This window comes from Mustela erminea, chromosome 1 (assembly GCF_009829155.1).
Source record: "Mustela erminea isolate mMusErm1 chromosome 1, mMusErm1.Pri, whole genome shotgun sequence".
Lineage (NCBI taxonomy): Eukaryota > Metazoa > Chordata > Mammalia > Carnivora > Mustelidae > Mustela > Mustela erminea.
The window spans coordinates 14,159,437-14,176,640 of record NC_045614.1 but is presented as its reverse complement, the minus strand read 5'-3'; the positions used below and the strand labels follow the sequence as shown (position 1 = coordinate 14,176,640).

The 17,204-nt window shown below is 58.2% G+C and overlaps 1 protein-coding gene and 1 pseudogene across 2 annotated transcripts; one reads left to right on the top strand and one right to left on the bottom strand.

Moving 5' to 3' along the window:
* Positions 1-904: 904 nt before the first annotated feature.
* Positions 905-1,134, top strand: LOC116574815 (annotated as a pseudogene).
* Positions 1,135-9,014: 7,880 nt separating this feature from the next.
* Positions 9,015-15,865, bottom strand: ARRDC2 (arrestin domain containing 2). Of its 2 annotated transcripts, none has more exons than XM_032315624.1 (8): positions 15,356-15,865; positions 12,410-12,476; positions 12,020-12,167; positions 11,405-11,507; positions 11,058-11,314; positions 10,773-10,935; positions 10,342-10,499; positions 9,015-10,102 (listed from the first exon to the last, which is right to left on the bottom strand). In XM_032315624.1, exons 1-8 carry the CDS (start codon positions 15,612-15,614, stop codon positions 10,049-10,051), a joined length of 1,209 nt encoding a protein of 402 aa, XP_032171515.1. In that variant the 5' UTR covers positions 15,615-15,865; the 3' UTR covers positions 9,015-10,048. The 2 variants fall into 2 exon arrangements, with proteins under 2 accessions (XP_032171515.1, XP_032171506.1); XM_032315615.1 differs by lacking the exon at positions 15,356-15,865 and adding an exon at positions 12,570-15,348.
* Between the last annotated feature and the right edge of the window lie 1,339 nt (positions 15,866-17,204).

The window sequence follows — 17,204 nt, the reverse complement described above, 5'->3', positions numbered from 1 at the left end:
TCTGCTGGAGCCTGCAAATTGTCAAAGGTAGCTGGGAGTGGCATGAAGCCAACCCCTGAAATCATTATGTTCCCTCTCACCCCAGGACCTTTGCACACACGGATCCCACTGCTTAGGATTCTCTATTCCTGCAAACCTCCTCCTCCAGGTCTCTGGCAAGTGTCACCTCCCCCGGAAAGCCCTCCTGGACTCTATTCAGGGGGTCCTAGCACTGAGTATCTCCCTTTGGCAGGTCTTGCCCGACTTACAGTTTTGTATTTATGGTGATGACTGTATTAACATCCATCTCCCTTGTTGATGGGAGCCCTGAGCAAGCAGGGGTTGGAGTACCAGGCATACAGCAGTTATACAATAAAAAGTGATAGAATCGAGCAGTGACTTCAACAACTGTTTATTGAACATCGTCTTACATTTGATCAGCCAACTCCCCTGAGCCCTTCAAAGCACCCAGGTGCGGGGGACATCCTGTGAATGAACCTTCCCTTCTTCCTGTGGCCCAGAACCTCTTGCTGACATCCTAGTGAAACTCTTGAATGGTGCCATTCTTGTCATCCAGGCCCTGTTCCCCAGAGACACATGATGCATTTATGAGCTCATCAAGAGACCATACTTAGGCTCATCCCCGTGACGAGGTCCTGGCAAAGACAAGGACAGTGAACATCAACACTACGACGCATTGGGCCCTTTCTCCGTGCCTGGCCCGAGATTCCCCTCAGGACCTTCACAGCTTCCCTTCGGGAAGACGTCCTCACAGGAGAGGCAGATGTGACAAATAAACATCTCATTTTCTTGTTTGTTTGCTTTGTGGTTTTTAGTGTAAGTAAATCCCATACAATATTTGGGATATACTTGTACTAAAAATGTATTGCTTGATCTTTGAGCTTGCCGAGTAGACCTCATAAGCAAAGCTCACCCTCCCGAGTTGAAAAAAAATTATGGACGAGATATTATCATTGAAATTAAATGGTGGCAGGCATGCCCAAGGAATACTGTGGGGGTTTGATCCCTTTAGGAATCTTGTGACAGATGAATGTGTGGGGATGGCAACTAGTGAGTGGGCCACAGAACAATATCGGAACAGCAGTAATATGAGGAAATGACATCATCATGTGAGAAGCTTTGGAACAAATATAAAAAATGGGTGTGAGGGGCGCCTGGGTGGTTCAGTCGGTTAAGCATCTGCTTTTGGCTCAGGTCATGATCCCAGGGTCCTGGGATCGAGCCCCACATCAGGTTCCCCACTCAGCAGGAAGCCTGCTTCTCCTTCTCCCTCTGCCCTTCCCCCTCCTCATGCTCTCTCTTTCTCTCAAATAAATAAAAGCTTACAAACAAAAACAAACAAAAAACAATGGGTGTGTTCAGCGGAAGAAATCAACTGCTTCCCCGTACCCCTCTCCATAACACCCATTTTGCTACAATATAAAAATCAGGTCATGTGACGAAAAAAAAAAGGAGGGTGGTGCTGGTTGTCTGAAATTCAGTGTTAACTGGGTATCTCCCCTGTATTTTATCTGGACACCCTGATCCATCGGCATGCCCATTTTACAGATGGGAAGTGGAGCTTGTGATGTGCACACGGTGGCACAGCCGGGAATAAGCAGAGAGAGAGGATGCAAGCCAGACCCTGGGACCTGACACCGGCGGGACTCAATTCCTGCCTCTGAAAAGCAGGTATGAGTCTGGGGGTCCTCGGTGAGCAAAAACCTCGCCTTGCCTGGGCCAAGAACTCTTTCCACATTCCCGCTCCTGGTGCCAGAGGCAGCTAAGCGCAAAAGGGGTCCCCAGAACTAGGGCCCTCTGCAAACACCTGCAGAGGGGCCCGTCCCACCTGCCATCTGGACTCTGGCATCCGGAAGCTGGTGGTCAGCTGGGCCCCCTGTAAACAGCCGGTCTTATGTCACTGTAAACAGCTGGTGTCTAGAGCTGTTGTCACAGTGCCCAAGTCTCAGTGTGACTGCCCTGTGACTCGATACTCTGCCACCGGCCCCTGTCACTTGAAACTCAGTAAACAGTGTTCTGAGAATGGGCAGCAGCACCCCGTTTGGTCAGTCTGCTGCTCGAGCCAGGGGCCGGATCCAACTTAACCCGGGTCCCGACACCTCGTGAGCCATCCTCGCTCGCTCTGTTCTAATACTCTGTAAACAGCGAGTCTTGATAGCTGTTATTTGTCAATGGTAAGACACTGTTGGTGTCTGACCAGCTCTACTACGTCATAGCTGGCTGACCTGGAAGCACTTGGAGCAGAGTTCCAATATTTTGTAAACAGGGAGTCCTGATACTTACTTAGTTGCCTGATGAGCTCCCCGTCCCGGGGTTGGCCAACAGCAGCTCTGGCCACATCCCAGAAGGAAGTGACTTTTACGCTTTCAAATGGTGTTGGAAACAGACCAAAAGAGGACTTCGTGACACATGAAAACTATCTGAAATTCAAGTTCCGTGGTCACAAATAAAGTTTTATTGGGATCCGGCCATGCCCACTCATTTGTGTCTGTGTATGGCTGCTTTCAAGGGAGCTGTCTGGCATCTGAGAGACTGCATGCCCCACAAAGCCTCCAATATTTATTATCTGACTTTTTTAAAAAAGATTTTATTTATTTATTTTGACAGAGAGAGAGAGAGATCACAAGTAGGCAGAGAGACAAGCAGAGAGAGAGGGAAGAGAAGCCGATGCGGGGCTCCATCCCAGGACCCTGAGATCATGACCCGAGCTAAAGGCAGAGGCTTAACCCACTGAGCCACCTACGTGCCCCTATTATTTGACTTTTTACAGAGAAAATTCATCAACTCCTGCTCTGAGCTCTGGGGCAGTCACCATTCTTCCAGGCACATGGCATACAGGAGGCCCCAGTTTGGCCCCATCTGGTCCTGCTGGCTGAGTGGACCCCGAACCATTCCTGCCCCTCCGGTGTTCCCCCACTGGATGTGAGCCAGGACAAAGGCTTTATGCATTGTCAGATCTGGCCGTTCCAGCCTTGAAGTCAGCCCTTTCCACTTTTTCGGTGACTCTAGGTAAGTAAGACACCACCAGGATTGACCCCAGGTACAGGAGAACAAACTGAGGTTTACAGAGGGAGCCCACACAACCTAGGATGCGGAGGGAAGTGGTCAAAGCTGAGTCAGGACTCAAGAAAGGGCAGGGGAACAGCCAAGATGTGGGTGGGGTGACTCGCTCAAGGCCATTGTCCTGAGGCCTGAGAGACAGAGAGGAATGGAGGGCAGAGTAGCTTGGTTAGTGGGCATAGCAGGTGCAAAGGCCCTGAGGTAAGAACTACCTAGCAGTCTCCAGGAAGAGCCAGGGGGTTAGAGGCCATTGAAGGAAGGGGCAGATGGAAGGAAAGGAGAGCACTATACATACCCCGGCACAAGCTAGCTCTTGCCAGCACTCACCAGTTCCCACTACCAACAAACACCTATACCCAACACCTAGACCCAGACTTGCAAATGCACCAAGCAGCCCCTGTTTGCTCCCTGTACTGGCTGAGATGTGTCAGCCCACATTTGGGTACATGCAACACACATGCACGCGCCTCTGGCAACTCCACAGCCAAGGCTGACGCACAAACACACACATGCGCACTGGGGGCTCCGTTTATCTCCAGGCTGTCTGCAAACCCACATGTGTGCGTGCACCCCCAACCCCCGCAAGCACAGCACACGTCATGAGGAGGCTCAGGAAACACTGCTGGGGGCTCCCTTGAGAGCCAGCTTCCTGTTTTCAAAGAGGCCAGGAACTGCTGAGGGAATGTTTTGGACAGACCCAGCCCCTCCTCCCTCAGCTCAGCATGCCCCATCCAGGCCCACAGACCTTTTATTGCTTCCATGCCCAGTGCTGACCCGGTCCCACAACGAAGTCAGGTTCCAGATGACAAACCCAAGGCTCAGAGAGGTGCAGCCACTATCCCAAGGTCACACAGGAAGGAAGAGGTAGTGCTGGGTGTCCAGACCCTGAACCCCTACCCCACTTCCCCTGGAGCACCATGCCTGGGGTTGAGGGCTCACGGACGGGGAAAAGGAAAAGGCTCCCTCCTGCCTTGGACTGTGGTCCTGTTCCCAGGTTCCCGGGGCCATCCTCACCCAGCCCCAGGCTCTCCTGCCCTGTGAACCCAATTCTCCCATTCACTACCCACCCGTGTCTCTCATCCTTGTCCCCAAAGAAGGGCCACCTACACTACAAACATTAAAGAAATGTCAGGTTCCAACAAAGCTGCCAGCAAAGACTTGGTCTCACCCTTAAGAGGCCGATGGGGGTGCCTGGGAGCAGAGAATCCCACACATCTACAACTGCCCTCTCTGCTCCAACCCCCCCAGGGCCGCAGGAATGGCTGAGGACACACCTGGCCCTCTCTGGCCTGCTATGGTGGCACAGGCTGTTCCCTCTGCTTGGAATGTCCTTTTCTCTAGCTCCCTGGAGAACTCCTCTTCATCCATCAAAGCCCCAACTCCAGCTTCCTCTCCTCCTGGAAGCCCTCCCAGGGCTCTCCTGCCCTCACCCTACCCTCAGGCTCTACCTCACTCCACAGGGCTGGGGGTGTTTGTGGATTTCACCACAATGACCTGGGGACTCTCTGTTCTGCCCCTCCTTAGGGTAGCAAAGATAGCGCCCATTCTCCCCTTCAGGAGCCCCCCAACTCCCGGGGTGACTGGCCCACTCAGAGTCACTATTCCTGAACCAATCCCTGAGTCTGTGGTCACAAAAGGCTCTAACTGGCCAGACCTGGTCACGTGTCCGCATCTGGAGCAACGAGGGGGACCCGGCTCCTTTTGCCGGAAAGCAGGTGCGGAGAATAGCTACAAAACCACAGAAACTGTGGAAGGACTAAGGGGTCCTCTGCCTGCCCCATCCTGGCTGGAGGGTCTTGGGGCAAGTCACCTGTTCTCTGTGCCTCGGTTTCCCCACCTGTGAATCGGGCTTGGCAGAGGGGAGGTATTGGAGCACTGCGGACCCACTGAGGCATGGCCCATGCCTCAATCCTGCTCAGCAGGCCCTGTTTACCGTGTCCCCGCCCCCCATTCCTTTATTGTTCTCTGTGAATCCCCCAACTCTCCCTTCCACCCCCCCACCCCCACCCCCACCCCTGCAAAGGGTCTCCCATCTATGCAGGCCCGGATGGACACTGGCTGAGTCACTTCTTCCTCCTGGGCCCCTTGCCCGGCCTGTGCTTTCTGGGGACTTTCCTGGCCTTGACCATCAGAAATGAGGTGGGGGAAGCGAGGGCAGAGGCACGCCTGTGGACAAGCCTGTGCACAACTTGGCGTGGGTTCAAAGTCCCCAGCCTGCACCCACGTGTGAGATGGAGGGCGTCTTACCTGCTTCCTGGCAGAGCTGGGGGACTCCACACAAGAACAGCCTGCACGCCCTCCCTCTCGAGCCGTGCGCACCCAGTGTCAGTACTGTTGCACCTGCTTTATGTGCGCATGCATACATGTGCACGCGGGCCCGTGCTCATCGAGGTCCAGGCTGTGTGCCCCCGGGTCCGTGGGCCTATCTCTGTGTTTCCTGTGTGTGCATGCATTTCTGTGCGTGCATGTGTGTGCGTGTGTGTGTGTGTCCTAACAGCCCCAGACGGAGAGACCCAGCCCCTCACTGGAAAAGGTGCATCTAGGTGGGGGAACTCTTTGGGAAGAGATGAGAGGGCTGGGAGATGGCTGGTGGGTTGCGGGCGCAGGGGACAGCGGCAGGAGGTGTGTGCAGGGCACACGAGGCCGCAGGTTTGGGAAGAGGCACAGGGAAGGGCTTGGTCAGTCGGCTGAAGAGATGGGAGCTGTGTGTGCCAGCCTGGGGGCTAAGGCAGAGCTGAGCTTTGGGGACAAAATGGCACGAACTCTAAAATATTCACTGAGCATCTCGTGCACGCCCAAGGCTGAGGATAGAGCAGGGCAATGGGGTGACTGACACCACCCCAACAAACAAGTAAATATAGAACTCCAAGGAAGGGGAAAGACCAGGAAGCAAAAGGCATCAGGACAGAAGTAGGGGAACTGCAGGGCGTTTGGGCCCAGAGACACAGAGGACATCCTGAAGAGGTGATTTGTCATCTGAAGGCTGCTGGGGAGAAGGTCCTGGGCACAGCTGAGGAGAGGGAGCTCCAAGTAGAAGGCAGAGCAGGTGCAAAGCCCCAGAGGTAGGGATGAGCTGACAGAGGGGCCCCATTCAGGAAGATCTAAGCCCAAAGTAGGGAGGAGAGGCAGCAGGGGGCAGCACTGGTGGGGAGCAAGGCCACCAGGACGGGCTGTCCTGTAACCGGAGCCTGACAGGAACCCTCCACTCCCACCCCACCCACCCCCAGTGCTCCCTGCTCGGGACAGAATGTGCTGGGAGGAGAGGCCAGCGGCTATGCCTGGTGGCTGGAGCCGGGCAGCTGGAAGATTCCTGAACAGCAGCCCAGCTGGGCCCCCTGCCAGCGAGGGCGGAAAACAAGCGGAGGGCGCCCTGCCTGCCTGTCACCCTGTGGCCCAGGGGCCGGGCCAGGCCAGGGGAGGAGACAGAGTTGCTGAAGGTGTCAGAGACTGAGAGAGCCCGAGAGATATCCAAGGAGATGGTGAGAGAGAGACAGAGACAAAGAAATAATGAGAGAGAGATGCAGAGATGGTGAACCAGAGACAGAGACAGCGAGCAAAAGGGACAGTGCAAAAAAACACATAGAGAGGCAGAGCCAGAGGGGACAGTGATAAGGAGGGTGAGTCAGAGAAGAGACCTGGTATTTCACTCTCTGAATGAGTGACAAGTTCTGATTCTAGGTGGTCCTGGGAACAACGTAAGGTGGTAATACCCCCATCCCCATCGGAATCTTGGTCCACACTACAGGGGGTGGGGAGTCTCCTGCAATCAACAACTCCCTTCATGCCTCTCATGCCTGCTGGGTGCTGGGGCCAGAGACACAGCCCTCTCTAACCCTGCCCTCAAAGCTTCAGACAAACAAGTGAATATTTAAATAAAAAATTCCAGAGAGCGATGAGGGCTATGAAGACTATAGGATGGGGGATGGGAGAGGGAGTAACGGGGAGTGGCACCTTAAACCAGGAGGTTGGGCTGTTTTCTGAAAAGATTAGGCTAGGAGGCAGAGAGGAGCCAGTCCTGGAGAAAAGCCTTTCAGCAGAGGGAACCACATGTACAAATGTCCTGAGGTAGGACCCAACTTGGAGTATCTGAGTGGCAGTCAGGTATCCTGCCTACCACTCAGGGGAAGCTGGAAGGAGAGGTGGGTGAGAGGTGGTGAGAGATCTTAGGGGCCTAGAGAGGGATAGGATTTTATTTTAGGGGAAGAATATTTGACCAACCTCTTCCATACCCTATGGGCGTCACTCTGCGTTCAGGGAGTTCCCTGAATTCTGGATGACCCAAGCTTGCTCCATTCTGGTTTTCATTTATCTGAACCAGATAATCCACTTCTTCTAGAGATCAGGTTCCAGACAGTTGCAGATGCAGGAGTCCTGGGGACACAAGGTGGCTTGTCTGACCAAGCCTGCTGGGGAGAAACTCTTCCTATGTCCCCCCATCTGCAGCTGTAATGGGATGTCTTAGACTCTTCTCGGTTTGGGAACATGGACCCGGAAGCTGGGGTGTTGTGTCCTGCACACCCATGGTGACAGGGAACCTGTGCCTTCCTGAGGCTGCTATATGTTGGAGGTCTGGGGTGACTGTGCCATGTGGGTCCATCTCCCCTGTGCTGGGCCCAGAGGAACCCCCAGTCTGACAAGCTCTGAACTAGATGCCAGGGCAGATGCTGCCGGACAGGGAGGGCTGGGTAAACCCCAGGACCAGAAGCAGGTGGAAATCAGGGCTCAAATTCAGACCAGGGATGGGAGGCATTTGAGGTGGTGGCAGAGAGGTGCCCGGAATCCCAGATGAGAAAACCGGATCAGAAGCAAGTGACTTGCCCATGGTCCCTCAGAGAGCTAAGCCTGAACCCATACCTGCCAGTGTCCAACCTTGGGCCCCCCCCCATCCTCATCCCTGTGCCTCAGCCCTGCCAATGGTCATCCCAGACCGCCACTTAATTTTCACCGCCTTGGACAAACTGTGAGCCCAGTTAGAGCCATTAGATGGGCTTCTAACTTGGCCCCGCCCCAAGGAGGGTGGGGCCTCAGGTCTGGGGCGGGGCCTCGAGTCTGGGGCTGGGCCGAGGGCCCCTACCCGGCAGGGAGCGCTGCCACCGGTGCCGCTGATCTGTGAGGTGTGGGTGTTCTAAGTGGCGACTCCAGAGCCTAAAGGAGTCACTTCACTCTGTTGGACTCCCTTTCCCTACTTTCACCTCCAGAAGACGCGACCTCCGTGTCACCAGGGCTGCCTGGAAGCCCAGTGTGTCTTCAAACAAATCCTTGGACACCCGTGTCCCCTGCAGCCCTATTCACAATCACCAAAAGGTGGTAATGACCCAAATGCCTATCAAAGGGGTGATGGGACAATCAGAGTGGGAGTCCGTCCACACAACTGAGTATTATTTGGCCATAAAAAGGAATGAAACATTGGATGACGCTTTAAGCTGAGTAAAAAGCCAGACACAAATGAGGCCACAGGGAGCATGATCCCACGTACAGGAAATGTCCAGAACAGGCAAATCCACAGATCAGTGGGTAACAGGAGTGAGGGGGGTGGGGTGGGCAGGGACTGAGCCTGGGGATGGGCCATCCCCTGGGGTGATGGGAATGTCCTGGAGCTACATGGAGGTGACAGGTAGCTGACAATGTCGATGTACAAAGTGCCACCAAACGGTACTTCACGTGGCTTTCACGTGGCTTATTTCACGGTATACGAACTGTCTTGAAAACAAAAGCCTTCCCCCATTCACACTCCCAGCCTCTGTAACTACACCAGGGAAGGGGAATGGGGTCCAGCTCCAACCTGAACTCAGCCTTCCTATGTGTCCCTGGGCCTCAGTTTCTCCTTCCGGACAATGGGCCCTCTCAAAGCCCTCTCCCTTAGCCTGGCATTCAATCCCGGAGATTCTGACCCAGGGTGGAAGCCAAAGCCACTCGTCTTCGGCAGCTGTAGGCAATAAGGCAAGAAACCGTAGTCTCTTTCCCCACACTTTTATTTAAAAAACAAACAAACCCAACTATAAAAAAGGGAACAATTTAAGGCTTATCAGAAATGTTGAGTCCCCGGCGGGGACCCTGCCCCAGCCAGGACTGAGAATCTGCAACCCGGGGGTGGGGGTTGGTCCGGCTGCCCCCCTCATACTTTGTCCCTCCCTCCCTCCAGGAGGTCTCCCAGAGCTGCACTGGGCCTGCTGTTACCCCAGGCTGACCTCTGTCCCCAGGGCCCGGCTAAATGTTCTGAACCAGGTTTCCCGGGGTCATACAATACGCAGACGAGGTCTCATGTCTTGGAATACTTGGAGGAGTTTCCAGGCAGTCCCGGCCTGGGCCAGCAATCTCTCTCTGGCTTTCAAAGGCTGGAGCCGGTGTCCCTGCCCCACATAGGTCCCACATTGCTTCGACGACACGCATTCCCGAATGCCCTGTTCCTGGGCCCTCTCGCCTGCCGGACCTTGCCATGGGGCCTCAACTGAGGCACTTGCCCTCTAAGCCCCAAAGGGGGTGATCTCCAACATGACTCAGCTCTGACCTTCTCTGACTTCTTTCTCTTTGCCTGTCTGCCTGCTGAGCGGTTGTTTGTCTGCCGAGGACTCAGCCGAAGGCCCTTTGCTCCAGGAAGCCTTCTCTGCTCCCTCCGGGACTCTCCCAGCCCTGGGTCTCTTCCTCTGGTCCCACGAGACTGGAAATATTTTTGTCTGGCTACATCTCTCCCAGACTAGAGGCTCCTGGGGGACCCGAGCCCTATCCATGGCCCGATGTGGACCAACAGGATCCGTCGACAGGCACTCAATGCCTCACGAGGACCGGTCCGGATACATCAGACTCCTGCCCGGCTCTTCCTCTGTCCTGCATGATGTCAGAAAGCCGTGCCCGTTCTGAGACTCGGAGTCCCCAACTTCAACACAGTCAAGTTGAAGCTGGTTGGTCAGCTCTTGACCCAGCATCGCCCGTGTCCATGGCGGCCGGAAGCGCGTGTGCGACCTCATCCATCGAGGTCTCCCCTCGCTGCTCAGCAGGTCATGCAGCGTGGTCTCATGGCCTCTGAGGGGGGGTTTGGGTCCTCCTGGGGGAAATAGTCCATCTGGTCTCAGGGGGGCACCGGAGGCTCAGAAACACCCCTCCACCGCCCTGCGGATCTCCAGCTCCCCAACTCCCACACTCAACCGGGGGCAGGGGAGGGCAACGTGCAGAGCAGACTGGGGTGCAAGGCGGCCTCAAGCCCCAAACTCATCCGAGTCCCACTCCCACCTGTGCTCCCAGGGCCTGGAGAGGGACGGGGGCTTCTTGGACCCCCACACTCACCTCGGAGTAGAGGGGTGGCGGGCGGTAGCGGAATTCCTGGATGTAGGCGAAGAAGGGGCCTTCGAGGCTCAGGTTGGTGTCCTGCAGTGGTGGAAAGGGGCTCTGCCCTGCGGCCGCCACCTCCCCATCAGACACCACCTCTGAGTACTCGGGAGGGGCTGCAAGTAAGACAGACGGGGTTGGGTGAGGCTGGTGGAGGAGGGGAGCCCCAGAATCGGGGACCATGCCGGGAACTGGCTTGGGCCAATTCTGGGGCTGGTGGGCTACGGGTCCCCAGGCTGAGATTCTGGGGAGACCTGTGGCCGCCAGCATGATCACTATCATGCCCTTTAACAGGGGGGCCGCTGAGGCTGGGGGAGGGAGAGCCCACCTAGCAGCCACCTTTCTGCCCACCCAGCCCCCCTGCAGCAGAATGGCAGGGAGGGGCTCACCTTCGGGGCGCTCTGGCAGGGCTCCCAGCCCCCAGTCCAGCAGGAAGCTGGCATGGCTGCCCACGCTGGATGAGCGGCTCCCAAAAGGGTGCAGGGGGATGGTCCCGATGACCAGTGGTAGCTCCAGGAGCAACTTGGATGTGCCGGGGATGTCCACGCAGACCTGGGGAGGCGGGGAACAAGCCATGCGGGAGGGCGCCCAGACAGCCTCGGGGGAACTCCGGTCTGGGGGACCGGGTAGATTCAGCCACCCCCTGCCCTCCTCGGACCAACGGGACACTCTACCTTGAGGGAGTAGTCTACGTGCAGGACCCGGCAGTGCAAGATGGAAGGACCGACAGGGGGGATCCGCAGCGCCCGGCCCTGCCACAGCGCCCGCCGCCCAGGGCCCACAGGCTCGCCCACGAGACTGGCCACCACCGCTCGTTTCTGCTTGTGGGCGCCCCGAGCCATGAAGGTCTGTGTCTGGACCACGGCTGCCCGAGGAAGCACGGGGCGCGTGGAGCCATTGTCGATCTCCGCGAAAACTGGGATGACCTCGCCTGTGGTGGGGTGCAGTGGGGGGCATCAGACTCCCTGTCTGCAGCCCTGAGGTCGGCTCTCTTCCCCATCTCACCCCGCCTGCCTGGTACCTGGGGTGTAACCCTTTCGGTCGATCTTGGCGGAGAGGGAGACGAGACCACGGCTGCTGTACCAGGACCGGGCGACCTTCTCTAGAGCTCCGGCCTGAGGGGCCTGGCGGGTTGGAGGAAAGGGAAAGTAACAGGTCACTTTGTGCAAGCCATTCCCAGCTGAGGGAGGATTTGGGGGCAGAGTTCCTGGTTTTCTCTTAACAACCAAATACCATCTGGACAAATAAATCCACAGATGAAACCCATCTTATAAAGTTGAAGATGAAGGGAACAGGCTAATTACTTAGCATGTAATTAGCCCTCAGAAAGCTATTATTATCACAAGCCCTGGCTATCCCCTATTTCACAGATGAGGCCTTTGAGGCTCAGAGAGAGTAAGACACTTGCCCAGAGCCACACAGCAAACTGGCACAGGTGGGATCTGCATCCAGCTCCACTGGACTCCAAAAGCATTCCCGTGCCTGCCTCCCTCCCTGCCAGGGCCCAGCTGTGATTCCCACTTTGTGCAGGAAGCGAAGGAGTGAGGAGCCAATTGGGGTCACCCAGTTACCAGCCCGCCCCCTCCCCCACCTGCAAAGGTCTCTCAACCTATCTCCCCTGGGAGCAGCCACTCACCAGCAGGGCGGGTGTGTTGATGTCCACGGGCTCAATGACCGTAAATACCTTCCTTGCCCGGCGGGCAGGGACCCAGGGACGGTGCAAGGTGGCCTTGACGCAATACCGGACACTGCCATGCTTACCCTCGAATGACGTCACTAGTGTCCTGCAGGGTTGAAGGAAGGTACTTCAAGGGGCAGAAAAACAGAGACACCCAGGTGTGTGGGGGTGGTCCCAGAGACTTAAGAGAGCGAGAGAGAGAGAGACACTGAGGACCCCCTCCCCCGGGGAATGGCAGTCTTGGGGTCCAGAGGGTCCCCAGAAACCAAGCAATGGAGACCTAAACGTGAAAGGAGCTGCAGGCTGAGGGATTCCCCGACAATCCCGTGCCCCAGACGCCGGACTTACGGAGGCAGCTGGAAGCTGAATGGAAACTCGTGGCGCCCAGGAGGCAGCGTCGTGGTCTCTCCTGTGTCTGCAGGTAGGAGCAAGAGGGGGAGGCTCAGCGGCAGCTCCAAGTTCCAGGAGCGCGCAGCACGTGTGCCGCGTCGGGGTAGCCGGCCCGTACCTGGCGCGAGCAGTGTGGCACGGTGACTCACGACCTCCACGCGCTCGCTGTAGCTCTGTGTGTACGCGGTGCTCGAGCCCGCGCTGCGCGACTCGGTCCAGTGCACGTGGGCGCGGCCCCGCGCGCGCAGCTTCAGGGCGCCCACGCGCGCCGGGGCCGCCAGCTCCAGCAGCACCCGGCCAGCGACGGCCTGGCCGCCGCTGAAAACCGGCTCGGCGCCGCCGTTCGCGCCATCCAGCTGCACCACGAAAGCCTTCACCTTGTCGAACAGCATCGCGCCTGGGATGTGAACCCGCGACACACAGACCCTGGCTTCGAACCCGCGACGCGGTGGCGCGAAGCGCGGAGGCTACAGTCTCAGAACGCGAACCTGCCCAGGGTGCGCAGGCGCACTTGCCGACCAGGTCAGAAATTCCTGCGCGGCCTGCGCCGGCGCTGCCTTTATACGGCGGGAGGGGCGGGACGCGACGCGGGCCCCACCCCCATGAAGGAATACGCCAATAGCGCGGCGAGGGGCGTGGCTCCGCCCAGGCGTGAAACAAAATAACAAACTCTGCATTTGCCCTCTACCCTCGTGGACCCTAGCGTGAGACTGAAGCATCGCGGACCAGAGCCTGTCTCTCGCGGACCTCGGGGGTAAAGAGGGGGAAACAGGGCCGGGAGCGGGCCCCAGGCCCAGCAAGAGCATGGGGCCACTAGGTTTAATCATCAACTGGCTACAGCTTGCAGATCTGACTCAAGGCATGTCCAGCTCCGAGCGGGAAGGCTGCGGAATGGCCTGGCTCCGATCGGGGCTGGGAGCTTCGGACTAGACTGAGCGTCAATTCCCCACTCTGAGCGATGCGGGAAGGAGGAGGAAGTGGGTAGGGCCTCCCTCTGCTTGGGCACCTGCTGTCCCCTCTTGTGATTCGAATCCCGCTCAGCTGGATGACCCCGGGCTAGTGACAACCTCTTGAGCTTAAGTTTCCACGTTTGTCGTTTGTAGAGCTGGAAGAAAATCGGCTCCGACCTCAGAGTATTGTGCATGAGTCACGGTGTAGCCCCTGCTTGGACACCCTCCGTTTCCAGAGAGCCTCGCTCCCAGGTCTTCGGCCCACTCCCCACATATCGCCACTCGGTCACGACTTAGCGTTTCTGCCCAAGCTGTTCCCATCACCCGAGGTTCACGTCGCAACTTGCGGGCCCCCCCAAACTCCTACACGCCCCCTAGACGCAGCCCTTGGACCCTCTCCTGGCACCTCCACCCTGCCCCAATCCCTTCACAGATAGAGCCAAGTGGAGGGGACTTCCCATGAACCCCAGGAGCCACCCACGAAACGGTATGACTGCTGTCTGGGCCTCAGTGTACTCAGACAAGAACCTCAAACAGCGTTTCTGAGCGAAGCGTTTCCTGGTCGCGGTCTGCAGGACGCCTACGCCCTCTGGTGGCAGCGAGATGCTCAGCCGCTCGAACCCACCCCTTACCAGGGAGGCCACCTTTGTGGAGTCTGACCTCCTGAGGCCTCGGAACCCCAATGGTGGGCGGTCATAATCGGACATGGTGCCCTGCAGAGTGACCACAGAGGCATTGCTCAGAGCCGTACCTAAGGGAGGGGCAGAGGCTGTAGACACAATGATCAGCCTGGGGGGCTGCATGGAGGAGGAAACTCTGGGATTGAAATGAAAGTCTAGTACCTTCTTCCAGGGCCAAGTGAAGCCCTGGAGGCTGTAAGCCCAGGAGAAGGTGGAGGATGTGGTGAGTCCTTTTCACAGATGGGTCCCCAGAGGCCCAAAGAGGAGCAGGGCCTCACCCGACCTTACCTGGCGGTTCTACAAGCTTCACCCCAGTGCCTTAATGAAGCAGCTGGTTGAGTGGGACCAGGGGTGTGACCAATTTCCCTTAAGTCTCAGGGGAAAGGAAGTGCCTCTGGGGCCTCTTCCTGTCCCGTCCTAGGGCCCTCTAGGCCTGGGTTTCCATAGCTAGTAGGGACAGTCCCCACATCTGGGGCTGTTGGGCTAAGGCTGAAAGGCTGTGGGCAAAGGGTCTACTGTGTACAGCTCTGCCTCTGCCCATTTTACAGAAGAGTATAGTGAGGTCTGGCTTAGCTGAGCGGGTGGCACATCCTCCACCAGCAAACACAGCTCAGTGCAGAGGCACAGACTCACCCCTGGCCTGCTTCTGATCCCGCTGTGTGCCCTGAGTGGGAGGGACTGAAGTTTAGAGCTGGGAGACATCTGGGAGTCCTCCCAGCGTGATCTGACCCCATCCCAGGTCTCTTGCCTCTTGGGAATGCAAACCTGCCTGCAAACACCACCAGAACTCCCCACCCAGGTTTGAACTCATCCCTGCAAGCCCTAGGGGTAAACTGAGGGAGGAAGCACTGGTAGAACGTGAGATGGGGGTCGTCTTTGGGAAATAAGGGACCCCAAGTCTGGAGATAAAGGGGGATCCTAGGGTCCAGAGAGGAGGATGTCCTGACTCTACCCAGGGTTTCTCCAGACTCTCGTGGGGGGTGGGGGTCCAGCCGCATAGTCTTTACATGGAGGGCTTCCCGGCTTTGGAAAGGGGGGTGATGCCTAGACCCTGAGAGGGGACCCTGTGAAAGAGGGTTGGGCGTGGAGGTAGGTGGGTGTGTCCTGGCGAGAGGGTCCAGACCCTGGGGAGGAGGTCTCCACTTCTTAAGACGGGTCACCCGACCACGCAACCTCTAAGTCGAAACTCTCTGGGCACTGGAGAAGAGCGCCCAGACCTGGGGAGAGGGGCCCGCGGGGGATCCCGGCTGGGGAGTGCGGAGCGATCGGCTCACCTCGGAGCAGCAGCTGCCGCCGCCGCAAGTACGTCTCCGCAGCCGCGTAGTCACTGGACACCGCGTTGACGCCCACGCTTCGGCCCTCGAGCCAGTGCGTTGCCGCCCCGCCGCGTGCGGCCACCTCGAGCGCTCTCACCCGCAGTGGTGCCGCCGCCTCCAGCAACACCCGGCCGCAGAGCCGCTCCCCGCCGCGATACGCGCCGCCGGGGACCCGGGCCAGTTCCAGCACGAAGCTGCGTACGCCCCCCGGGCGCATGGCGCAGGCCGGGGCGCACCGCGGGGAAGGCGCCCCCGGCGGGGAGCCGGGCCCCGGTCCTGGCCCGGTGGCGAGCGGGCGCACGGCTGGGCGTGTCTGCTGCCCTCCCGCGGCTCGGAGCCCTTCCCCGCGGCCCCGGGCGCCCCCGAGCCTCCTCTGGCCTCCGCGAACTCGGGCCGGCGCCCAGGGCTCCCGGCCGGCGAGACTGCCGCCGACTTCCTGGTCCTGGACGTCCGCCCCCGTGACGCGCCCCGGCCGGCGGGGACGTGCCGCCCGCGTGCTCGTGTTGTTGACTTTGCCACCCCCCCATCCCCCGCCCTCCAGCGCGGGGCGTGCCGTTTTTGTAGGGTCGGCGCTGTTGACTCAGACGCGGATGTGGCTGGTCCAGAGCGAGCAGCCACCCGGCTATCTGGCGGTTTCATGTGTCCCCCACCCGGCACCTTTGGCCCCGGCACCGCCCCAGCCTCCCACTCTGGTCTCCGTGGCTGTTCTCCACACACACCAAGCTCAGGCCTGGCCTCTTGGCTTTTGCACTGACCGTTACCCGGTTAGGAACGCCCTTCCCCACATCGGCGCTCCCATCTCCCCATCCCCACCCCTATGCCCAAATGTCACTTCCTCAGAGTCCCCTGATCATACTCTGGTCTTGTTTCTCTATGGCTCTGGTCGCTGTGCTTGTGACCGCTATGTTTTTTGTTCCTCCTCCTGCATCAGACTAGGTGCTCCCCAAAGGTGGGCGCTGTGCCCTGTTCTCCTCACCAGATCTTACAAATGGGGAAAGCGAGGCCCTCACAGGGGGCAGCCTCTGCCCAGAAGCAGGCAGAGGTGGCAATCAGGACTCCCCACACAGGTCTGGAGCCCACTAGCACCACCCCACTCTTCTCCGTCTTGCGCCCAAGTTATCTCCTGAGGCTGGGTGGCTGATGGCTTTATATCAGAGACTGCCAGGGCCCGAGGCTCTCAGACTAGCCTTCCCAGGAGCCAGGCTTCTACCTCTCTGTTATGCCTGGAGCCCAGCAGCTGCCGAGCGCCTGGCATCCCTGCCTCATCCCAGCACACTGAGACCGAGGCTTGGCGGGACCTTTCTGATTCTACTAGTGTCCAGAACCTTCCCCTTTGGCCTACCCTGAGGCCACTCTAACCCCTGAATCACACTATACCCTCCCTCCATGTCCCAGGCTCTTCACTTTGGCCGGAGTTTGAATCCTGCCCTGCATTTCCTCCAACTCCTGCCCCTTTCTGGAACCCCGGGCAGGTGGCTTCACTTCTCCAACCCCCAGTTTCCCCATCCTCCCCCTGGTTAGGTTCTGGTGAAGTATGGCAATTTACACTATGTCCCCTGTATCGGGCAAATGTTCAACATACATCCAGCAAACACTGAATAGTCCTCCTCACTCATGTCACCTTCCCCACTGGACCATGGTCCCACTGGAGCTTGGTGCACACCTGGTGCTCTGGCAAAGTTGGCTGCTGGAATGGGGAGGAGGTCTCCCTGATCTGCTGCCTCCTGCTGGCCAGGGCCGTCCCTGCCAGCGGGGCCTGATGCTGATGTCCTCAGGAGGTGTACCCAACTGAGCTCGGGCTTAGGAG

Excerpts from the sequence above, each read along its gene's own strand:
- ARRDC2 (XM_032315615.1), bottom strand. The coding sequence starts at position 12,843 with ATGCTGTTCGACAAGGTGAAGGCTTTCGTGGTGCAGCTGGATGGCGCG. Across the intron at positions 11,315-11,404 it reads CCGAAAGGGTTACACCCCAG|GCGAGGTCATCCCAGTTTTC; the intron begins GTACCAGGCAGG and ends ACCCCACCACAG. Across the intron at positions 10,936-11,057 it reads ACGTAGACTACTCCCTCAAG|GTCTGCGTGGACATCCCCGG; the intron begins GTAGAGTGTCCC and ends CCGCCTCCCCAG.